This window comes from Notamacropus eugenii, chromosome 2, assembly GCF_028372415.1.
Source record: "Notamacropus eugenii isolate mMacEug1 chromosome 2, mMacEug1.pri_v2, whole genome shotgun sequence".
NCBI lineage: Eukaryota > Metazoa > Chordata > Mammalia > Diprotodontia > Macropodidae > Notamacropus > Notamacropus eugenii.
In genome coordinates this window covers 499,936,524-499,961,512 of record NC_092873.1, presented here as the reverse complement: position 1 = coordinate 499,961,512, position 24,989 = coordinate 499,936,524, and the positions used below count along the sequence as shown (strand labels likewise).

General features: G+C 42.0%; 1 protein-coding gene across 8 annotated transcripts in view; it reads left to right on the top strand.

Annotated features, from left to right (window-relative positions):
* Nucleotides 1-24,989, top strand: part of LOC140529956 (guanylate-binding protein 7-like) — a 433,747-nt gene that overhangs the window by 408,272 nt on the left and 486 nt on the right. For 5 of the 8 annotated variants that reach the window (XM_072649010.1, XM_072649012.1, XM_072649008.1 and 2 more), the window contains 9 exons: nucleotides 4,497-4,692; nucleotides 12,200-12,327; nucleotides 14,240-14,349; nucleotides 15,590-15,783; nucleotides 18,052-18,297; nucleotides 19,771-20,051; nucleotides 20,862-21,074; nucleotides 21,619-21,721; nucleotides 22,553-22,746. In XM_072649010.1, coding sequence (XP_072505111.1) covers nucleotides 4,497-4,692; nucleotides 12,200-12,327; nucleotides 14,240-14,349; nucleotides 15,590-15,783; nucleotides 18,052-18,297; nucleotides 19,771-20,051; nucleotides 20,862-21,074; nucleotides 21,619-21,721; nucleotides 22,553-22,746 — 1,665 coding nt within the window. Of the gene's footprint in view, nucleotides 1-1,181; nucleotides 1,287-4,496; nucleotides 4,693-12,199; nucleotides 12,328-14,239; nucleotides 14,350-15,589; nucleotides 15,784-18,051; nucleotides 18,298-19,770; nucleotides 20,052-20,861; nucleotides 21,075-21,618; nucleotides 21,722-22,552; nucleotides 22,747-24,989 lie in introns of those variants that run through there. The other 3 variants (XM_072649014.1, XM_072649015.1, XM_072649009.1) reach the window with 3 other exon arrangements.

Below are 24,989 nucleotides of genomic sequence, written 5' to 3'. Positions count from 1 at the left end.
GAACCTCAGAACACACATGCAGTTTTCAGAATAGTTTTGCAAATTGTAAAGTAACAAGGGTGAAAGCTTTTTAATAATGAAAATGGCATTTACAAATGATATGTATTGGAGATAGATTTATATCCTTTGTACTATCATTTAGACAATTATTTGAAATTTATTAACCGATTACTATGTGCTAGGCACCCATAAAGCAGGTCAGAGACTCTTATGTGCAGATTTGGACAGTCAGGAAAAGGGAAGCACGGCAGAGCTGGGAAGAAATCCAGTTTATATCAACAACTTGTATTTTATTCTACAATAAAGTAAAAATGGATATGAGTAAGAAAAAAAAATTCGAAGTCATCCAAGGTGGGGACCTTTCATAGATATGTCTATGGAAAAATTCTTCGCCAAATAAGGGACACAGTGATTATAAAGAGTGAAATAAGTAATCTGATTGTCTGAAACTGAAACGCTTTTATACTTAAAAATCAACTAATAGTACAAGAAGAGAAACAAATTGAAGGAGAAACCCTTGCATTAAATATCTCTGATTTTCCTTGAAATTTGTTGTTGTGTTTCAGTCATGTCTGGCTCTTTGTGACTCCAGTTAGGATTTTCTTGGCAAAGATACTGAAGTGGTTTGCCATTTCATTCTTTAGCTCATTTTACAGATGAGGAAAATGAGGAAAGCAGGGTTAGGAGACTTGCCCTGGGTCATGCAGCTAGTAAATGTCTCTGGCCAGATGTGAACTCAGGAAGATGAGTTTTTCTTACCCCAAGCCTAGCATTCTATCCACATAGCTGCCCTTTAATGCCCTACATGGGATTAAAATAAATGTCAGTGGATAAGAGGTTTCAACATTTTAATACTTTAATGCCAGCAGTCAGGGACCTAGGTCATCTACCTAAAGAATGTGTGCTGTGAGGCCCTGGGCTCTGTTTATCATGGTAGGTATAAAGGATGTGTAGATGTTTTTGAGGTTAGCAATAGAAAATACTTTTGTTGAATCTCTCACATCTGGTGAATAATTAGGCATTTCTTGCATTTCTCAAGCACACCCATACATGCACTTTAGTCTCTCATTCTAGGCTTAGGGAGTTAGGAACAGAAAGATCTGCTTTCGGTTTCTACTTCACTTGCCCCTCCCATACTTTCCTTCTTACTATAAATAATAGAAGCATTTTGACAAGCAACAGAGAGAAGGGAGGAGAGAAGAAAGAAGAGCAAATAAGGGAAGAGCTGAGAGAGAGAAAACTTGAGAGCATTCGTCAATTGTTTGGTCTGAAGCCTCCTCAGGTAGGTAAGGGCTACTTCCAAATTTTCTTCCATCCTCCTTGCATCTTCTCCTTGGAGCTTGAAGGCTTATCTCAGGATTAAAACCCAGTGAGAAGGGACAAGCGGCAGCTTGAATAATTCATGTTTGGTTGGCACTGATTCATCCAAACAACTTCCTCTGGCCTTAGCTACTTAGTCAGAAGCTTAACACTGGTCCCTGGCTTTGTATTCTGGAGACACTGCAACTCATCCCCTCTAAGGCAGTTGGAAGTGCTGAGGGGGACAGGCTCATTCTATAGATGTCACTGCTCAGAAAACAGAGCAAGACAAGCTTAAAGGAAAAAGGATGTAGCCATGACATGGGAGATCTGGCATCTGGTTCTAGCCTTGGCTCATCTAGTTTCCTGATCCAGGCTAAATCCTTTAACCTCTGTAAGTCACAGGATGAAATCATAAGTGTGTACAGGCAGGGAATGGGACCACATGATTGCTTAAGGTCTGTAAAAGATGTGAAATTGATGACTCTCAGCCTAGCAGAGTGAAACCACACTAAAATTGGATTTTAACCATGTAGGGCCTGATCTTCTGCCACTTAGGCAATCTCAGTGGTAGGGGCATGCATTTGTTTTTGCTGGGAGAAGACCAAATCTATAAAGTTTGTAAAACTCTGTGAATCTATATCAGTCTGGAAGTGTACTATTCAGGAGTAGGGCAATGTGAGTTCCCAGAATACTCTGGGAGTGTGGGGTTATAGTTGTCAGCCTGGAGACAGTATAGAGGGAGTGCAACACATGCTCTTTACCCCCAGTGCTGGATGGACCTCTCTGAGGATGGCCCTGCTCCTCCTAGGTAGAGCCTGTGGCAGGAACAGCAGGCACGGCCCTTGCTCTGGGGCCCCTTGACTCTAGGTGCTCACTGCTATTCAGCAGGCTGCTAGGGGAATGCTGGGAGGACTGCCAGGACTTGGCTCCATCCAAAGATTGTATTCTACATGGGGAAAATGCTGATTGAGCAAGCACTGTTGTTGCAACTCTCCATGACCCCATAGATCATAGGGCTTTAAGGCAAAGTTACTAGACTGCATTGCCACTTCCTTCTCTAGTGGATCATCTATTGTCAGCCAGTGATCACTATCACCAGCACAAGGCAGTGATCCAGGAGGCAAAGACTAGATTGAGCTAATGAATTAGGAGCAGTTCAAGATGAACCTTAAAAGAATTTGTAGAGAAAGCACAAAGGGGAATAACACGTGGTCCACTAGGTGCTTTAGAGAAAGTATCTCATTGAAGTCACACAACAACCCAGTGAAGTAAGCACTTTGCTATTGTGCCCATTGCACAGATGAGAATCAACCCTCCCTCCCTCAAAACAAAATTGAGGGCAAGTCATGTGATTATTTCTCTGATGGCATGGTCTTCTTCGGCAACGAAGGACGAACACGCAGATGAGGAGCCTGAGGTGCAGACATTAAGTCCACGGGGACCCAGCTGGGATGAGTGGCTGACAGGATGGGAGCCCAGCTCCTCCTGTCTCCTGGTCTAGCCCTTTATCCAACTTGCCCCATGGCCTCAACAAGTCTCATGTTAGGGAATGGCATATCATGTCACTTTTCATTGTCCTCTCCTGACCCAGAGTATCGAGATAGGGACTATTTCCAATTCAAGAGAAATGGGGAAAGTGTACTTGCACTGCTCCCCATTACCTAATAGGCACTATAACTTATGAGGTCAAGGTTCATACAGAAGGCAGCCTACCCTCTCTTTATGACCCAGTGAAGGTTGCCTTGGTCCAAGCTCTGGAGATGTTCCCAGGAGCAAAGATCCACTGGTTATCTGTTTTGGATGAGAAACTCAGGGAAATCATCTATAAACCAGGAAGAAAGAATCCCTGGTGATCCTATGAGGCAGGGACAGTGACTGTCCTCTCTCCTGGCCTTATATACTGGACCCCAAAAAGGACCACAAAGTTCTTTACAATTCTACTACGTCTGTAAGGGTTGGGTTCAACTGGGGCTCTGGACCTGGGGCTCTGAGACCTCACTGAAAGGGACTGAGGTGGACAGCGGTTCAGTCTTATCTGAGCAGCCACTGAGGGGCTGTTTCTAGATTCCTATCATGAGATCAGAATTTGGGGTCCTTATTCCCTATTTAGAAGTTGGGTGACTTCCACAAGTGATTTTTTTTGGTGTGGACCTAAAGTTTCTCTGGTGTAATAATATCCTTAGGAATGAAATTTCCTCTCCCAATAAAGGCCCTACAACTGTTTTGCAATAGTCTTAAAGAGATCCAAGGATCATTGGCAAGTTGTGTGACTTAAGTAGGGTCACACACTCAGGTTATGTAGGAGACAGTATTTCACCTATGTCTTCCTGACTCCCAAACCAACTCTCTATCCACTCTTCCATGATGCCAATGATTAAGAACAGTGCCCTTCCACAGTCCAACAAAAGAGCCCCTTGGTTTCCACAAATTCAGAAGGAAAAACAGAAGTCAGCAAATAGAAACTGAAGCAATAATCAGAAATCTGGGTGGAGTGGGGGAAGGCAGCGATGCGCAGAAATCACTCTATAGCAGATCAGCCAACATTGAGAAGGCACTAGCACCAAGCAGTAGTTAAAAAACCCTATTTATCTCAACATATTTACCGCAGACACTGTCCCATATTATCCCTCCCTCACACAAACTCATGGTCATGGCCACAGTGGACCTGGACTAACATAATGCAAAGGGATGTAATTGCTGTACCAGGCAGAAATTTCCAGGGCAGGACTTTCAAAGATTGGGAATATTTTCCCTAGGTGACAGCACTAGGTATCAAGAACAACCTCACAGGACAGCTGGTTAAGGCAGCTCAGTGGTGCAGTGGATACAGAGCTGGGACAGGAGTCATAAAGATCTGTGTTTAAGCCCTAAAGATTGCCTCAATTTCTTCTTCTGTAAGAATGGGGATAGTAATTGCACATAACTCCCAGACTTATTATGAGGTAATATTTATAAAGTGCTTTATAACACTTAAAGCATTACATAAAGGTAATTATTACATTACCTGGCATTATTATCAACATCTTTATTAGCTGCCATCAGCAGTTCTGTGGTCCTAAAACTAGAATTCCAGAAGGACAGAGCATCCTCTCTTTGGCTGTTACTAATATCTGACTCACCTAGGCAATCTTGATTGAGGATTGTGTGAATTCTGCATCTTGATTTCTATCTAAGGGGATCTTCTGAATTTGCAGGTGACCATGGCATCAACAGTGCCCATGGAGGCACCCATATGTCTGGTAGAAAACAGTAATGGAGAGCTGATCGTAAACCAGCAAGGCCTACAGATTCTTACTTCCATTACCAAGCCAGTGGTGGTGGTAGCTATAGTTGGCATGTATCGTACTGGAAAATCCTACCTGATGAACAAGTTGGCAGGAAAGAACAAAGGTAAGTGGAGTCTTGGCCTCCTGGAGTCTGAATTTGGGGAACATTGTGCCACAGGGTTACAGTTGCTACAAGAAATGTCTAAGACCTAATGAAGGTTTAAAAGTTGACTTCCGGTTTACTGTTGTCTTCCAGTCAGTCAACAAGCATTTGCTAAGTGTCTACTATGTGGTAGAAACTTTGCTAAATTCTTAGGAGACAAAGAAAGGAAAATTCAATCCCTGCTCTCAAGGAGATCACAGTCTAAAGGGGGAGACAACATGCAAACAAGTGTGTACAAATGAGATCTATACAAGATACACTGGAGATAATCATTAGAGGAAAGGCACTAGCACTAAGGGAGCCAGGAAAGATTCTCACTAAAGTTTTCCTGAGAATGGAAAGAAAACAGAGAAGTCAAAAGGCAGAGATGAGAGGGGAGCATTCCAGGCAGGAGAGACTGAGTCAGGTGAAGGAGTGTCCATCAAAGGCTTAGATCATAGGCTGTAATACTTGTGAATTAAATCACTCCACAGCAAATGATTGAGGAAACTGAGCCCCAGAGAGGACTACTTATTATTGTTTACAGGTACCAAACAAGAGAGGCAAGATCTGAACCCAGGTCAGGGCTCCAGTCAGGGCTGTCTGCACTATACTACATTGTGGCTTATGTTCTGAAATGTATTTAGAGCTTACTTAGTTTGTTGCATATTCAAACTGAGCCCTGGAGAGTATCAACATGTTTACCTTTAGAATCTTCCCCCCTCCCCTTTCTTCCCCTGATGAAGGAATGAATTTATTAAGCACTACATGCCATCTAATGCTCTAAGTACTGACAATGCCAGTATGAAATCAATATAGCCCCTGTTCTCAAGAAAGTCATCATAATGAGGAGAAAATACACAGAAGGGTTCAGCTTGAAGTCATGGAAAGACCCATTGATCCTAAGGGTTCAGCACGAAATCTGATAGCAATGCATCTTCTTTGTCTCTTCTGTTGATTAAAACCACCCTTGTAGAACCATTGGTCAATACCAAGGATTGCCTTGGGGGGTCTTTGCTTGCTGTGGCTACTGAAGAAATAGGGGTTACAGCATTTGCAGAGTCAATAGGCAGATCTAAGGGATGGCCCCCCTGGACCAGAGTTGCCTGAGATGCCATCGGCAGTTCTGGTAGAAATGGGCTGGATTCAGAACTGCTGGCCAGGGTGAAGGGGATGCTGTTGTTTTCAGGGTTCTGAGACTTACCTGCTGCCAAAAGATGATGCCAAGAAGTGACTGTTGGACAGCTATTGGTGGTGGCAGGGACAGATTCCCCTGTCTCAAAGGTACTATTTCCCAGGACAATGGTTGCAGTGGCCAAGCTAGAAGCAAGGTAGACAATCCGGGTTAGAGATTAAGGGTGCTCCTCTTCCTAGGGGTTTCAGAAGAAAGAATCTGAGCTATCTCTTCAAGATCTGAGGGGAGGGGATGATCAAGATGGAGGCACTGATTTGATCCTCCTTCTGTAGGTTGAATTCAGCTCAGGATAATTAACAGATCCAGTGAGGCTGAATTTCCAGTCCTATGAGAACCGTGAGTGGAACAGGTATATTTAGTGAAGACCCCTCAGGGGCCCTTTGGGTCAGCCCTGTCTGTCTCACATGGCCCTGAGAAACCAAACAATAAAGACTCTGTTTTTCTTAAAATTCTTTTTGTGTTACGAGGTAGTCCCTGACAGAGACTGCTTTTGCATCCTCCCAGACTGCCTTTCCTTGTTCCCTTATCTCCTTTCCCAGACATTACCCTATGTTACCTGACTGTCCTTGACAGAAGTTGCTAATTCCCTTACCCTCCTTTGCCAAAAATGGTTCTTGTACACTTAATCCTCGTTGCTGGGCTAGATTTTTTTTAAAAATTAATTAATTAATTAATTAATTAATTAAACTTTTAACATTCATTTTCACAAAATTTTGGGTTCCAAATTTTCTCCCGTTCTGTCCCCTCCCAAACTTTCTCCCCTTTTGTCCCCTCCCCCCACCATGAACACTGAGCATTCTAATTGCCCCTATCACCAGTCTGCTCTCTCTGCTATCATCTCTCTCTGCCCTTGTCTCCATCTTCTCTTTTGTCCTGTAGGGCCAGATAACTTTCTATACCCCTTTACCTGTATTTCTTATTTCCTAGTGGCAAGAACAGTACTCGACAGTTGTTCCTAAAACTTTGAGTTCCAACTTCTCTTCATCCCTCCCTCCCCACCCGTTCCCTTTGGGAGGCAAGCAATTCAATATAGGCCAAATCTGTGTAGTTTTGCAAATGACTTCCATAATAGTCGTGTTGTATAAGACTAATTATATTTCCCTCCATCCTATCCTGTCCCCCATTACTTCTATTCTCTCCTTTGATCCTGTCCCTCCCCATGAGTGTTGACCTCAAACTGCTCCCTCCTCCCCATGCCCTCCCTTCCATCATCCCACCCGCCCTGCTTATCCCCTTATCCCCCACTTTCCTGTATTGTAAGATAGGTTTTCATACCAAAATGAGTGTGCATTTTATTTCTTCCTTTAGTGGAATGTGATGAGGGTAAACTTCATGTTTTTCTCTCACCTCCCCTCTTTTTCTGTACACTAAAAATTTTTTGCTTGCCTCTTTTATGAGAGATAATTTGCCCCATTCCATTTCTCCCTTTTTCCTCCAAATATATTTCTCTCTCACTGCTTGATTTCATTTTTTTAAAATATGATCCCATCCTCTTCAATTCACTCTTTGCACTCTGTCTCTATGTGTGTGTGGTTGTGCATGTGCATGTGTGTGTGTATAATCCCACTCATTACCCAGATACTGAAAAGTCTCAAGAGTTACAAATATTGTCTTTCCATGTAGGAATGTAAAAAGTTCAACTTTTGTACGTCCCTTATGACTTTGCTCTTCAGCTTTTCATGCTTCTCTTCATTCTTGTGTTTGAAAGTCAAATTTTTTTTCAGCTCTGGTCTTTTCATCAAGAATGCTTGAAAGTCCACTATTTCATTGAAAGACCAATTTTTCCCCTGAAGTATTATGCTCAGCTTTGCTGGGTATGTGATTCTTGGTTTTAGTCCTAGTTCCTTTGACTTCTGGAATATCCTATTCCATGCCCTTCGATCGCTTAATGTAGAAGTTGCTAGATCTTGTTTTATCCTGCTTGTATTTCCACAATACTTGAATTGTTTCTTTCTAGCTGCTTGCAATATTTCCTCCTTGACCAGGGAACTCTGGAATTTGGCCACAATGTTCCTAGGACTTTTTCTTTTTGGATCTCTTTCAGGTGGTGATCTGTGGATTCCATGAATACTTATTTTGCCCTCCGGTTCTAGAATCTCAGGGCAGTTTTCCTTGATAATTTCATGAAAGGTGATGTCTAGGCTCTTTTTTTGATCATGGCTTTCAGGTAGTCCCATAATTTTTAAATTGTCTCTCCTGGATCTATTTTCCAGGTCAGTTGTTTTTCCTAAGAGATATTTCACATTATCTTCCATTTTTTCATTCTTTTGGTTTTGTTTTGTGATTTCTTGGTTTCTCATAAAGTCATTGGCCTCCATCTGTTCCATTCTAATTTTGGAAGAACTATTTTCTTCAGTGAGCTTTTGAATCTTCTTTTCCATTTGGCTAATTCTGCTTTTGAAAGCATTCTTCTCCTCATTGGCTTTTTGAACCTGTTTTGCCAATTGAGTTAGCCTATTTTTCAAGGTATTATTTTCTTCAGCATTTTTTTGGGTCTCCTTTAGCAGGGTGTTTACCTGTTTTTCATGCTGTTCTTTCATGTCTCTCATTACTCTTCCCAGTTTTTCCTCCACCTCTCTAACCTGATTTTCAAAATCCTTTTTGGGCTCTTCCATGGCTTGAGCCCATTGCTTGGGCTGGGATACAGAAGCCTTGACTTCTCTGTCTTTCCCTGATGGTAAGCATTGTTCTTCCTCATTAAAAAGGAAGGGAGGAATTATCTGTTCAACAAGAAAGTAACCTTCTATAGTCTTATTTTTTTTCCCTTTTCTGGGCATTTTCCCAGCCAGTGACTTGACATCTGAGTTTTCTTTCCACCCTCACCATACCTCCAGATCTGCCCAGCCAGCACTTGGGGTCTGAGATTCAAATGCTGCTTCCCAGCCTCAGGGCTTTGGGTGGGGGCAGGTCTGCTATTCAGTGTGAGATTAAGTTCAGGTGCTCAGGTGGGGGCAGGGCCTCCTCATGGTCTCAGTTCCCTCAGGGGGTTTATGCAGAGACCTTCAACAATGGATCCAGGCTCCTGCCTGCTTGGAGAGCCTTGGTCTTCTCCCACCTCCAGTGCTGCCTCCTGAAGGGGCCTGAGTTATGGGGGCACCCCACTCCCCTCTCGGCAAGCCTAGAAGACCCTCTCGCCAACCTTTGGGGCCCATAGGTGGAAGGACCCACGTGGCTGCTGGAGATTCCATCCCTGAAGCCTGCTCGGATCTGCTCCTCTCAGTGCCAGCCAAGGCAGAGCTGGGCTCGGCTCCCGGTCCAGGGCCAGACAGACCTTTCGCGTCAGGTCTCTTTGGAACAGAAATCTTGTCCGCTCTGTTGTTCTGTGGCTTCTGCTGCTCCAGAATTTATTGCTCCAGAATGTTTTTTACAGATATTTTATGGGCGGTGGGTTTAGAGCTAGCGTATGTGTGTGTTGCTACTCTGCCATCTTGGCTCTGCCCCCTCCCCCCCAGGATAGATTTTCCATGGATAGATTGTACCCTCAAAGGTCAGCCAATGGGCTAAGAGGAAGGGGTTAGGGTGGGGGTATTTTTTCAGGATCTATAAAAACTGCTGTTCAGGGCACACCCTCACCCTCCTCAGCCATCTTGAACATAGGCAGGAGTGCCCTTTCTTGAGAAAGCTGAATAAATACCTTCCCTTTTTACTCCTTTGGTCAAGACTGTAATTTTATTAAGGGGGCCATCCCACACAGCCAGTTGGTCATCAGCTTTGTTCACTGCAGTAAGGATGGAGGGCCCCTTGTGAGAGTTGCATTCCTCAATTTGGATTTGTGGGCCAGACTGCCAGGAAGGCTGCTGGTCTGACGCACACTGCTGTTCACATGCCTCCTGTCCAAATGACAGCTGGTCAGCAGTTGTGGTGGTGGTAGCTAAGACAAAAGGCCCCTTCATTTCATTGTGAATTAGGACAAAGTCCCAGAGTTCCAGGATCTTACATGTAAATTAAGTATATACAGATAACCCTTGATCCAGGACCACAACTCAGGGACTAAATGGATTGGTTCTGAACTGGGCAAAATCTCATTAATCATTCTCATTGACTGGTTTTGTTACTTACATTTTTATTTGTTTTTATATTTTGCCTTATAATTTTCTATGAGACATGAAACTTTTCTTCTCTCAACAGCTGTGAAAATATAGCTTTCCATCCATTGTCAATTTTTCATGATGCAAGTTTTAAAGCTATTTAAATCATTCATCGATTTGGAAACCAGTGGTGTATAATATACTGCAAGAAGTCTCAATTTGTCACAACTTTGGTATCCCTCTCTGGTGGGGATTCCATTTTTACTGAGGTTCCACCCCAAAAGAGAAAATACTCAGGGTTACAAGATGTTTAAGCAGGTCTCCTACTCAAGGGAGGTACACGAAGGACTAAGAGCATTCATAACACATCAAGTCTGGGTTCATTTAGCACTGACTATTTTCATTGCCAAAATGGCCTCTATCTCTCACTTTATCAACCTAGATAAGAAGAAGTTAATCATTACGAGGCTCCTCATGGGATAACCTTCTATAAGCCTCCATTTCAATTCCCCAAGTAAAATTACAGAGTCCCAGGACATCATAGCACGGTGTCATCAGTCACACCAGTCTGCTTTCTCCTTCCTAGCTTTATCTCTGGGAATCTGACAAAGTTCCCTTCTGTCAGGAAACTCTCACAGATCCCCAGATGCATTATTTTCTTTCCAAGAAACTCTCCAGTACCTCATCACCCTCTAAAGTGGCTCATGGTTTATGTAAAGACCTTTCAGTGGTTCCTTCACATACTAGCTACACATTCTTACACCAGCATCCTTTCTCAGGGTTAAAACCTACAATAGCCGGTACCTCTGGTGCTCACACTCAAATCTAACAGATAATTGTACAAGTCTCCTCTAAGCTCACCCTGCTTTACTATGGGCAAAGGTCACTTGGCCACTCAGTGAGCACAGAAAATAGAGACCTCAAACAATATTTTAAAACAATACAAATAACAATAATAAAAAACAATACTACCAAAAATTAAATGATAGAAACCAGTGAAAAAAAGAAAGCAAATTTTCCTCAAGAGGAAAGTTTTTGGGGCTGTAAAAGAGTCAAGGAGAAGTACCCTCTTCGTGCAGACTTGGGTTTATGGGTGTTCTGGACAAGCCCTGGAAGTGGATAGAATGCTGAACCTCAAGCCAACCCTAAGTTCACTTAATAGGTGTAGACACTAACTGACACAGTGTGATCCTGGGCAGGTCACTTGATCTTGCTTTGTCTCATTTTCCTCAACTGTAAAATGGATATAACTAGAGCATCTATGCTGCAGGGTTGTTGTCAAAATCAAATGAGGTATTTGTGAATTGCTTAGCACAGTGCATGGTACGCTGTAGGCATTTAAGAAAGGCCTGTTTCCTTTGCTTCCTTCTTCCCATTAAAGAAAGATGTTATGAATTCATATAAGGACAGTTTTTCAGTAACAACTTACTAAGTCAGAATCCCAGTGAAGCTGACTTGATTCTAGGAAGTCACCTCATAGGTGTGCTGTGCTGTGCTCTGTGTGTGTGGATGCAACTGGCCGGTGGTTCCTGTTGAACAGAGACTTTGGCTTCTCTTGTAGATCAGCTCTTTCCCTGTCACTTCAGGTCTTAGAAAGTTTGCTGAGGGCTGCATGAGGGAGGAGTACACAGAGATTCGGTGACTTGCCCAGGGTCCCACAGCTGTCCTGTGTCCTTCCTTGCTCTCTACCAACACTCCCATGATGCTCTCCTCTGGACTGCTCTTCCTTCTTTAAGCTCAGGATTCTGGAGTTTGTCTAAACATTTTGTAGCCTTGGGTGTGGTTGATAGTGTTAAGAAAGGTGATGTCTCCAGGCACACCTTAAAGTCTCATCCCTCTTGTTTGCCACCTTTACCATAAATCTTACCCCATAAATCTAATAAAAGTGCTTTGGGCGAACTGAATGTATGCGTTCCTCTATCCCAAGCTGCTGATATTGGAAAATGTGGGATTGGGAACCAGCAAGACCTGAGTGTGAAAGCTGCCTCAATTGCTCATGGGTTGTGTGACCCAGACCTGGTAATTTTCCACCCTCAGTCTCAGTTTAGTCATAAAAGAAACACTTAGTTCACAGCATTACTGCAAAGACAGAAGGAGAGAACACAAACAAAATGTGCCATATAAATGCTACCTTTAATCCGTGTTCTTTTTCTTTCCCCACTGAGGAGCTTGTCATCTTCTCCATTTAGGACCAAGGAATTTGGCTGTTGCAGCCTCTGGGCTTCCTGCCTCCAATGGACCCTCATGTCTCACCTTTCCCTTGCAGGTTTCTCCCTTGGCTCCACTGTGCAGTCTCACACAAAGGGCATCTGGATGTGGTGTGTTCCTCACCCCATCAAATTTGACCATACCTTAGTTCTGCTTGATACTGAGGGCCTTAGAGATGTGGAAAAGGTAAATGAATCAGCGACATTCTGCTCACTCACATTCCCTTCCTAACTCTGCCTGATCCAAGAAGGAATGACCTCTTATACCTGGCAGGCCTGTGGGGGGGGTGCAACAAATTATTGCCAAGGGATGCTTGTGTAATGTGTCTGTGGGGTGATCAAGCTGGATGGGTGCTGGGATGCTGAATAAGAAAGCCTTGTCTAGTAAAGATAAAGGACCCATCACAGGTTCCTACAACTCTCCTTGTATCAAGGATTTCCCAAAAGTTCCAGCTGCAGAAAAAGATGGGCCAAAAGAGGAAGTGACCAAAACCCTAGGATGAGGCTGGCACTGGACCTCAGGTCAGACTGACTGTCTGGGAATCCCATTTCTTTCAGATAGTTTTCATTTCTTTAAAAGGCCTCTGACAACCTACTTCTTCCAGGCTGTAAATTCACCAGCAAATAAAAAAGAGCAATCTGCTGTAGCTAGCATTTGCTAAGAACCTACTCCCTGATGGGCTCAGGGAACAAAAATACCAGTCACCCAGCTCCTGCCTTTAAGGAGCAGCCAGGGAACAGAGTGGCCAGAGTGCTGGGTTTGGGGTCATAACAATCTGACTTTGAATTCTACCTCAGAGAGTCATACGCCATGTGAGGCTGGGAAAGTCACTTGAACCCTCTCTAATTCAGTTTCCCTATTTGTAAAATGAAGATAATAAAAGCACCTACATCCTAGGATTATTATTTGACTCAAATGAGATAATCTGTATAAAATCCTTTGCAAAGCTTATAAAAATGCATAGCAGATGCACAACTGTCAGGTATTGGCAGGCTGTACATAAAAGTCAGGGAAACTGTTGATCCCACAATGCATTCTATAACATCTGATTAATGGTTGCTTTATTGCACGTAGAAATTCTTGCTCTTTAGGGTTTTTGCAACTGCTAGAGCCCCACCCTTCTTCTGTGAGTGTAAAAGAGCTGAAATTACTGGCTAGAGTATGGGCACCTGAGTAGAGCCATCTCTATATGTGGCTATGCTGGCCTGCTGAAGCCCCATATTCTTTAGCATTAAATTCCTTCCCAAGTTTGCCTTATGCCCATCAAGGTACACATTCATGGCCACAATCTCAAGGGGAAATTGTCAAATCTTAAGAGCAAAGGTCCTATTTTTGTGTTCCTCAAAAAGACTATGACCATGCCAAGTCAATTAAAAACATATTAAGTAACTACCATGCGTCAGGCACCATCCTAAGGATACAAATAAGAAAAGGAAAAAAAGAAAAAAGAAGCCTGCAAACTAATGGAGGAAGACAAAAGGAAGCTGAAAATGGGGGAAGGGGAAAGGGGAAATCCTGTGCAGGGGCAGGATATTGCATGAAGTCTAAACCAAGCAGAGCTGCTGATAGAAAATGGAGAATTACCTGGAAAGATGTGATCTGATCCCCTCTAAAAGAAGGTTTGGGGAGGCATTTACTACTGTACACTGCAGTCCTCCAATCAGAGGGGAGAGGCAATTGAGGGAAAAATGAAATATGATTTGAAAAAACGTAAATGCAAAAATAGGCTCCAGGTTTGCCAGCCTCTATCTTTCTCTGATTGGCTAGATTAGAAAGTCAAATGGATAAAATATAGAATGACAGATAAAAAGATGGATATAAAGCTAGGTGGATGATAGATAGACAGATAGATAGATAGATAGATAGATAGATAGATAGATAGATAGATAGATGATAGAAAGACAGATAGATAAAATTTTAGTCATAGATTCCAGGCAATGACTTAGACTAAATCTCAGGCCCCAACCCTTAGACATCAAATCTTGAACAAATTGTGTATTCCCTGACTCCAGTGGAACTGATCACCAACTCTACGGGTGATACAGTGTCAAAGATGAAGATCTGAATACTAGGCTCACTTACATAATCTGTTTTGTAGGGTGACTCCAAGAATGACTCCTGGATCTTTGCCCTGGCCATCCTGCTTAGCAGCACTTTTATCTACAACAGCATGAACACCATCAACCACCAGGCCTTGGAACAGATGCAGTATCCTTTCAGAACTTCAGAACATCCATGACATCTTCATTGCTAATGATCCTTCACCAGGATATTTGATAAACTATCCACACTTTAGGAGCCACCATCATGAGCTATTTTGCCCAGAAATACCTGTCATTAAATGGCCAATCTTTTGGGGTCAGTCTCCCCAAACCAGACTGGCTGATCCTCATATGACAATCTGGCACCAGGCAAGTGAAGCCTTGGATGGACCTTGGTTGAGCTTGCCATTAGACATCAGGATTCCACTTCCATCTTCAAGAACTCTGAAATGTTAATCATTCGATTTTTCCCTCTATCTTGTCACTGCCAAGTCTCTTCTTTACTCCTCTTCCTCATCTCACCTCACTCGTCCTCCTCTACATCCCATCCTTCTCACATGAAGAGGAGGCCCCTCTCCTTGCGAAAGCAAGGGCCTTGCATATGCTCTTGATTGCATCTCATCCTGTCATTTCTAACAGGTTTTTCTTTCTATCATCCTTGCTCTTTCACTAATTTTCAATCTCTCCCTATCTATTGACTGCTTCTCTGTCATCTGCAAAGTCAACGGTGTTTCCCCTGTCCTTAAAAATCCTTCACTTAATGCTATCAACTATCATAAAAAACTACAATCCTTTTTCTCTACTTTCCTTCCTAGTGAAACTCACTGATAGGGTTGTTCTGCTTCGCTTCCCCTGACTTTCTTCTATCCCCTCTGACCTCATCACTCAACTGAATCTTCTCTGTTCAAAGTTACCAATAATCTCTAAATTGCCATATCTACTGGGTCTTTTCTCAATCCTTATTCTTCTTGCCTCTGCAGTCTTTGTCATTGTGGGTCAAGTTCTTGAGCTCCTTGAGAGCAGAGACCATGTTTTTGCCTTTATTTTTATATGCCTAGCACTTAGAACACTGTCTGATGCATAGTGAACATTTAAGAAATGCTTCCTGACTGGCTGGTTCAGTATAAGAACTTGTGTTCAAATAGTAAAGCAATCAGGAATCATAATGAGACTTCAATAAGACTGGAACAAATATCGAGCTGATCAGGGACTCCCCTGAAAAGCTCGTGTTTTTCAGCCCTTTTACATCTGCAAATGTATGAATTTACATTTAAATCCTATGAGTACAAAAGGAAAGGTGGAGGAGAGAATTTATAAGATTCACTGCAGGGAAGGGAAGATCCCAGAAGTAATACTTGAATTTATGATATTGGTGGGTATTTCCTTTTCCTTATCCATGATCTTAGATATGTGACAGAGCTGACAGAGCTAATCAAGGTCAAATCCTCACCTAATGTTGTTGGAGAAGACTCAGCAGAGTTTGTGGGCTTCTTCCCAGACTTTGTGTGGACTGTGCGAGATTTTACTCTGGAGCTTAAGCTAAATGGCCTTCCCATCACCCCAGATGAGTACCTGGAAAATGCCTTGAAGCTCAGTAAAGGTAATTTTTTAGGAGTTAAGACTGGCCTATGAGTGGCTCTTAGCAATAAAGGGGAAAGTGACACCAATATTTTTCCTCTTCTTTGGAGCTTAGCTGTTTATTCCTGGGTTTATTCTTTTGAATTTCATACAAAGACTATAGAAATCAAGGTTGAAAACTATCAAGGTTCTCATGGCTTTGTTGAGGGTCAGGTAATCTCTTTTTTTGTAGCTCCAGAAATTTCATCATTTACTGACCTCTTCCAAGGTGGGGGTAGTTCCTGAGATAACTGATTTTTGCCAACTTCTGTGATGGATTTGTATCTTATAGACTTACAAAGGGGAATTGATGTTCTGTATGTCCTGCAGTTGGTTTGCAAACATGGAATTTGAATTCAAGAGAATGATTTGATTTTAAGGATTATTTCATTCAGTCCAGGGAACAGTCTGAGGAATTATTCCTCTCTGGTAACAGCATAGACCTTATTCATAACAAGAGATAGACAGTCATATCCTTGAGAAGGCACATTGTGCATAAAATGGAAATGACATTTGGAGTCAGAAGCCCTGAATTCAAATTAAATCTCTGGTGCTTGCTGCACATGTGACTTTGGGTAAGTCATTTAATGTCTCTGAGTCTCAGTTTTCTCATTTGTAAAACGAAGAGTTTAGAGTCCAAGATGTCCAAAAAAACCTCTAGCTATAGATCCATTAGCTAGTGAAGACAGAGGGCTTCTCCCCTTGAGAATTCTAGAGAAGTACTGGATGTGTTTCTCTCAAATACATCTTGCTTATCTTAAAGATTTCTGCGTGACCATCAGATGCTCCCATTCAGCTCTGTTATTGCTCCAGTAACATTTCTTCTGACACTTCACAAGGGGATATAAATTTAACTGTACATATCTTTAATCATGCACTATTTTCATTGTAGACTGGTAAATCCTTGATGGCATACAGGCAGGGATGCTGATCTCATTGGAAATATTTAAATCATGTTTGGCAATAAATTCCTTCAATTCTAGTCAAAAAGGTATTCATTAAATATCTACTCTACCCACGGAACTGTGCTGGTTGCTCAGCGTACAGCGACAAAAAAGCCTGCCCTCAAAAAGGTTACAAGCTAGGTGGGGAAAACATGAAAGATAAATGAGTAAAAAATATAAAGAACAAATGTGGGGAACAAAGGAGGTAGAACGGACTAAGGAATCACAGGGATCATCAAAGATCTCTGGAGGAGGCACTGTCCAAACAGGGCTGCAGAGAGTTCCAGGATCCAAGAGGAAAAGGTGACAGGGAGAAAAGTCCAGACATAGGAACTTCCTAGCCAGAAACACACAAATGAGTGAAGGGATATCATATCCAGAGAACCAGGAGGCCAGTGTGACCGAAACAGAGTATGCAAGGAGAATAATATGAATCCAATCTAGAGGGATTAGAACTGGGCTGGGAAAGGATTAACAGCAAAGAGTCAGGTTTGTGTTTGTTTCCAGAGGCATTGGCGAAGCACTGTAGATAGGTTCTTGAGTCAGATGGTGCCATAATCAGATTTGTTCATCTCTATATCAGTTTGGTAAAGTGTGTACAATAAGTAGGAGAGAGGAGGGAGAAGAGGCTGGAATACCAGTTAGAAGGCTACTGCAAAGTCCAGGTGAGAAGTAACAATGGTCTGAACTCAGGGGAATGTGGGGTGTAAGCAGATAGAAAGCAATGAATTCAACAATTGACATGGGACTACAATACAACTAACTGGTTATAAAGGATATGGGTGAGAAAGAAGTGTTGAAAATGACTTCTGAGACAGTTTCCTCGGTTTGTAGAGGAATTCTACAAATATTACAAAAATTAGTTTGTAGCTAATTCTTTTTGTAGAAGAAGAATTGTTCTTAATTTCATACAAGGAGGACTTCCTTCTATTAACCTGATCTTAGCCTTCAGCTCTTGGGTCTTTTTCATTTTAATGAGCCATAATTATAATTTATCTAATCATATCTCAACTATGAATCTGTGAGAAGTTCCATTCAGATTTGGGGCAAATCCAGTTTCTCTACATGTTTTTAGGTGTTTCCTAACACAATATCACAATACATTATACTTACAAGAAAATGTTTGACTTCTACTAATCTTTCCCTAAATTAATTCCATTTCATTTTTAAAATTCTGTATCTATCATTCTAACTTAGGTTTGGATACATGAAGACTTGAATACAGCAATTACCAGTCTTAAGCATCTTTTTCACCCTCTTGTCCCAGGCCTGTACCTTACCATGATTTCTGTTTTCCTATCCCTCAGGCAACCATCGCAAAATTCAAATGGCCAACCTTCCACGAGAATGCATCAGAAAATTCTTTCCAAAACGGAAGTGTTTTACATTTGACCGTCCAACAAATAATAAGTCAATCTTAGCCCATCTTGAAGATGTCCAAGAAAGCCAGCTGGAGCCTGCATTCAAGGATCAGGCAGAAAACTTCTGCTCCTACATCTTTTCCAATGCAAAACCCAAGACCCTTAGTGGGGGAATCATGGTCAATGGGAATCGTGAGTTTTACATGCTCTATTGCATACTTGATTCGGACTGCATATGTGTTCTTTCTTTCTTTGTACATGGATAGGCGTTGTAAGAGTTTTATTTTAACGCCCTTATGTACTTGGTTTTCATTGTTCTCATTTCCTTAGCTTACAGTTTAAAATGCCTAGGAATGTACATTCTGAGACAATGTTAGTGATCTTTGGTGGATTAGATTAAATTAGATTAAATTAAATTAGAGAGGAACCACAGATGTAGAGGAAGGCACTTGCCTTAATTCTCCAAAAGTGAAGTGAGTAGATTTAATAAAATATAACCCAGTGACTTTGACTTCTATTTCTGACAGTATTCAAGAGCACCTTATTAAGGGGATAGTTTACAAGCATTGAGAAAGAGAAGCAGTGGTCACTAAAATTGCATAAATTAAGCCAATTTTCTTGGTTGATACTGTAACTGGATTGCTGTAAGTCAGAGAAATAGTGACAACTTAACATAGATATAAACAGAATATTTAACAGTGTGTCATGCTATAATTATGAACAAGACAGAAATTTAAAAGAGATGGTAATAGTGTTAGGTAGATTCATAACATATTGAATAACCTGACCTCCAAAACAGCCCTTAACAATGTGAGGTCAAATTGAAGGGAAGTCTATAATGTCATGGCTCAAGTTTTTAGTATATTCTCAATAATGTTGACAAAGTTAAAGATGATGCAATTGGAATGGTGATCCTACGTGCAGATGGCATAGAGCTCAGAAGAACTAATATGCTGAATGAAAGAAATGAGATACAATGTTATCCTGACAGAATAAAATAATGATTCTAAATGACAAAACCTGGTAAGAATAAATGCAAACTTTTCCATATAAACTTTTTTCCAAACTTTTCCATATAAAAATCAAGTTTCCTGGAGGATAGGGGAAATAGAGACAGAAAATAGTTCCTGGGGAAAAGATCTGCAGTAGTCTCAAATGCAAAGTTATTCAGTGCCTTCATTGCCAAGAATGAGCCAAGTGTTTGGATCCAATTAGGCCACATCTGGTATTCTGTGTTCAGTTCTAGGCACCTCACTTTAGGAAACACATAGACAAGGTCAAACATTTCCAGAAAAGCACAACTAAAGCCAATGAAAGGACTGATGTCCACACAAGAACAGACCCATGGAAGGAGGCTTTTCCTTCATCCCAAAAGTCAAAATTAGGAGAAATGAATAGAATTTGCAAGAGGCATATTTTGGTTTGATAAATAATTGAGAATTCCTAACCATTTAAATTGTTAAAATATAGAAGTGATTAGCTTGACTCATCATGCTCTGTCCTTAGATCAAAATTACACAGCTGTGATTAGAAGTCACTGGCTAAGATTACTGTCAAAGCGATTCTTGGCAAGGCATGGGTTGTACTAACTAGATAATTGAAACTTGGAACAAATTGAATGAAAGTTGCTCCCCACCTAATCTTCCATTTCATCTTGTCCATCAGGGTTGGGAAAGCTGCTGGAGACCTATGTGAAGACAATCTCCAGGGGAGACATTCCCTGCCTTGAGAATGCAGTGTTGGCATTGGCTCAGACTGAGAACTCAGCGGCTGTGCAAAAAGCTACCAACCATTATGTAGAACAGATGAAGCTAAGGGTGGACTTCCCCACAGAAACCCTCCAGGACCTGCTAAACCTACATACAGACTGTGAGAAAGAAGCCATCTCAATTTTCATGAAGCATTCTTTCAAGGATGACACAAATAAGTTCAAGAAGGAACTGGTGGTATGTCCTCTCAGTTATATTTCTCCACTTCTCTTTTCTGAGTGAAGCCTAGTGACTTGTCAGAGTCTTTACAATTTTTTTGACCTTGGGGCCTGTATCCCCAGCTCATAAGAGAAGAAACTGATTTCTCTAGAGACCAAGAAGCAGGAAGACCTAAATCTCACTTGCCATGAAAAGATGCTCCCTCTTTGTGACACATTGAAATCAGTTACTTCTTAGAGGACAAAATACCACCCACTCACGTAATTGTTGAATAGATGGAGTCATGGTCTCTGAGAACACACTGCAGTTTTTCTCAAGCTCACAGACTCGCTAATCTCTATGCACCTTCCCACGCCCAGCACCCTTGGATTCCTTCTAGGAGCATCTCCTGCCAGCTCAAATGCCTGCTCAGTCTTACTTAGCCTGGTAACATTCACTTGGCCAACACCCAAGGCAGAATCAATATTATAGACTTTCAAGAGTGACAGGGACATGGAGGATCGTTTGGAGAGTGGGCACTTTGGTCCCCAAACAGGATAGGTGATTCATCCATGGTGACCTAGATAGAGAGTAGCAGATTTAAAACCCAGCCCTCTCAGCTCTCAGGTCAGAATTTTAAATTTATTCTGTCACACTATACATCTTTCCAGAAAAACAAATGCAGGTAGACTTTCTCTCAACAGTTTCTTTAGCATCTCCCTCCCTTCACAATGTAATAGGGAACTTTGATAGTGTTTGAGGCATCATATCCATCTCATCTATTGTAACTACTGCTATTATATCTCTTCCTTTTCCCATTGCCTTTCTCTCTTTCTATTTCACTGGCAGGAAAACTTAGAATCTAAGAAGGATGATTTCATTTGTCAAAATGAGGAAGAATCAACCAAATATTGCCAGTCTAAGCTTGAGAACCTCTCACAGACCCTGATTTTAGCCATTTCTCAAGGCACATACTCTGTGCCAGGGGGTTACCAGCTCTACAGGAAAGAAAGAGAGAAAATAATGAACGATTATCACCAACTTCCCAGGAAAGGGGTAAAGGTGAGCAAAGATGTGGAGGCCAGCAGTGGTGACACTGCAAGGAAGGCCCCACTGATCCCACTGGGTATTTGAGTATTGACTTTCTTTATCCAATAACCACCCAAGAGGAGAATATCTGAATACTGTTGCCTTTTTAGTTCACATCTCACCTGGAAGTTCTTGATAGAAATCCCTTCTTTCTTCCTAGAAAAGGTGCTATGGAATATAGGAAGTTGGGCCATATGAGGATCACAGCATTCCAGGCTTGGTGCAGATTGTCCTAGTATTTCAGGTTCAAGGTTGGAATGAAATGGTACACTCATAACTGTACCTTTTTGTGCTCTGGGATTTTGGTACATTTGGTATTGACAAATAAGTCACATTAATGGCCTTTGTATTTAGTCTTCTGAGTCACTCTGGTCCCCAAAATGTTGTCAATACCTTTTAAGAAAAAGAATATTGTAGCCTATATAGCAGATATTGCTCCTACTACAGAGTGCTTGCCCTTCTCAGCATCTGACTCAGCCTGGGGGAAATTATGTGTCTGTCTTATGTGTTTGTCCAGGCAGATGAGGTCCTCCAAAAGTTTCTACAGTCACTAGCAATGACAGAAGAAGCCATCCTGCAGACAGATCAAGCTCTCACTGAACAAGAGAAGGCCTTGGAAGGTACAGGGAGCTGGGATCTGATGATCTGGTCATGGAGGGGATTTGATGGGTTTGGAACAAATTTCTCCCTAAGGGCCTCATTGTGACATGAAGATTTTGCTGAAATGCCTGAGATTCCTTCTTCTCTACCGTTCCAGACCTTGCTGGATTTGTAAACAGCAACTGTGACCACTACCAGCAGGTCAGAGAAGCTGCTCCCCTAGACTTCCTCAACTCTGTTTCTCTTGGTCTAATCAAGGAAAAAGAAATTTAGGAATTCCCAGTCTGTTTCTCATAGTCAGTGACTCCTTCTTACTTCTAGGATCATATATAAACTCACCCATTCAACATAAAAAATCCTTCATAAGTTGACCCTTTCCTCCTTTTACTGCTTCTTATGTCTTACTGCCCTCTACACATGCTGTTTCAGGGGCACTGATTACTTTCAGTTCCTCAGACACAACAAACCATCTCTGATCTCCAGGACTTTCGGCTCCTTGTCTCTAAATCCATTAATGCTTTCCCTCACACTCAGCCCTTGGCTCCCTTACAGCCTCACCTAAAATCTCACCTTCTTCAGAAGGTCTTTCTTGTCCCTCCAGCTTTTAACATACCTTCCCGCCTTCCACTTCATTTGCCCTTTATTCATTGAATCTGCACAATTATTTGGATTCTGTTTCTTCCCTTAGGATATCATCTCCTTGAGGGCAGGAATTATTTTTAACCTCTTTTTGTCTGGTCTCTCAAGTGGCCTCTAGTAAGCACTTAAGAAATGCTTGTTGACTAACTGGGAAGAGATGAAAACTAGCCTCTCCTGATTTAATCTTCTATATTTTCTATTCAATCAAACAGTTGAACAGGTGAAAAGAGAAGCAGCTGAGAAGGAGAAGAAGTTGTTGGAACAGCAACAAATGGAAATGCAGCAGAAAATGGAAGCTCAGCAGAGAAGTTATGAAGAAAACATCAAACAATTGAAACAGAAGATGGAGGAAGATAGGAAACAGATCCTTAAAGAACAGGAAGCGATTCTGGATCATAAGCTAAAGGTACATGAAGTCTGAGATCAGTGACTGTGTTTAGGAAGCAACATCCCCACTAAGGAAGGAAAAGGATGGGCAGACACACAGAGAAGGGAAATTTGCCTTCATGTAAGTTAGCATGGTGAAGGGCAAAGGACCCTGGACTTTTAATCAGAAGATTTAGGTTTGAGCCCTTTCCTCCTCCTCCTTCTTCTCCTCCTCCTCCTCCTCAATGTTCTCACCTGTAAGACAGGGTCAAGTCACATCTGCCTCACTGAGTACACTGAATTGTTGGGCAGTTCAAATGATTTTTGCATCAGTCATAGAGTATCCCCCTACCCCGAGTTCTCACAATGAGCTGCTCAAGCTAGTCTATTCCAAGTTCAACTTATTCTACAGACCCTCACCCTATGAGATTCAAAGTTCACAAGCCCCTGCCAAAGTCTATGTTTTTCTAGTGAACCGGTAGGCATACTTTGTTCAAAGCAAAGACCTAATGCCCAGAAGCTTTTCTACTATATCCTTTTTGTACAAGGCAGACAACTTAAGATACAATCATCAGTCTAAAGAACATCCCTCAGTGGTTTTGCTCCCATAGGAGATCCATGAGATCTGAGCCTCAATTGGAATGGGCCTTTTCTCTCAAGGAGATTCCAGATTCCAGAAACTAAACTTTTTGCAACAAAGATCCAGGGCCATCCCAACTAACTTATACATTCAGACTTAAGCCTATTTTTAAATTCTAAGTCCTATTCAGCAATCTCTGGCATTATCTCTGACAGCGTCCTGTCTGTCTTGAGCTCAGTAAGTTCTGGTTTCCATTGCTAAACTTGTCACAGATAGCATCTGATAAGGGATACCCTTTCTAAAAGTTGTAGATGACTAAGTTTGACCCCTCCAGTGTTTTGATTTCCAAATCCTTGTCTCTTCCCCATAAATGCGAGAGTGAGGTGGCCCTATGACCTCACTGATGGAAGTAACTGCAGTGAGAAGATTTCCTCTACCAGTACAATCAGTACCATCCTGTAGGGATTGTCCTAGAGAATTCCTGGGGGCCCTGAAGAAACTAAATGACTTGGCCTGGGTCCCACAGCCAGGATGTATCAAGGGTAGGACTTGAATCCAGGTCTTCCTGGCTCTAAGGACAAACTGCCTCATACAAATGAGAGGAGGCCAAGAAAGACAGAGGACCAACTGTGAGCCCAGAGGACAAGGCCATTGTGTTCTGCACCTGCCATATTCCTAGCCTTTTGCATATAATTGCAGTAGGAAAAAATTTCCATAATGTTGGTTTAAAACAAGACTTGACAACCACAAAGTGCCATGAACCTTTCAGGTCCTGTGATTAGTACTTCTAATATCATAGCACAGAAAGGGAAATCTCAAAGGAAATTGGATTGGATCTGTCTCCCCTCCACACCACTCTGACTGAACCTCCTGAATTCATATCAAAGCCTCTTTGTTCTCAACAAAGACCCTAAAAATATCCAAGTTTTCTGGGGAGTCATCTGTAATCCTAAGAACCTTGGACAGTGCAAGTTAATTCCAGAGTCCCCTGGGGTTTGGGGCTGGATGATGCCAAGTATCCCAGACTGAGTCAATTGTACCCTCCTACCTGACCCTACAACTGCTAGGTCTGGGAGCAAGAATATATCCAGTGGCTGACCTTGTTACTTTAGGACCATTATCAATAAGCCCTTACCCAAGCACCATGGGATAGAGTAGGTCCTGACTAAACTCCTGAAATTTGGCCAGATACAGCCTATGCTAGTAACAGACACGGCAGGTACTGATTCACATTTGTTTCAGTGTTGATCAAAGGGCCAAGCCACTTTGAAGTTGACCTGAACCCATCTTGAGTCACTCTATATCTATTATTTTATGCTCCTTTTTAAACGTGGACATCTGAGTCACTCAAATATGAATTGAGAGTATTGCTGAAGATGATGTCTAGCATTTTACATATCACTTTAAGGATTACAAAGCAAACATTATCTCATTTTTATCCTCACAACAATCTGGAGAGTTAGATGCTTTATCAGTTAAGGAACAGTTAAGTCATAGCCAGTGAGTGTCAGAGGCAGGATTCAATCTCAGGTCTTCCTAAGTCCATGTCCAGCACTCTACCACCTAGCCCCCCCCCCCCCTTTTAGGACCATGGTTCCAACCCAAATGCTCTTGTGTTCAGCTGTCAAGATTTCAGCATTGGCCCTGAGGTCTAGCTTCTTGTCTCTAGCAGTGGGAAAGTGATGAGTCATTGCAGAGGAGGC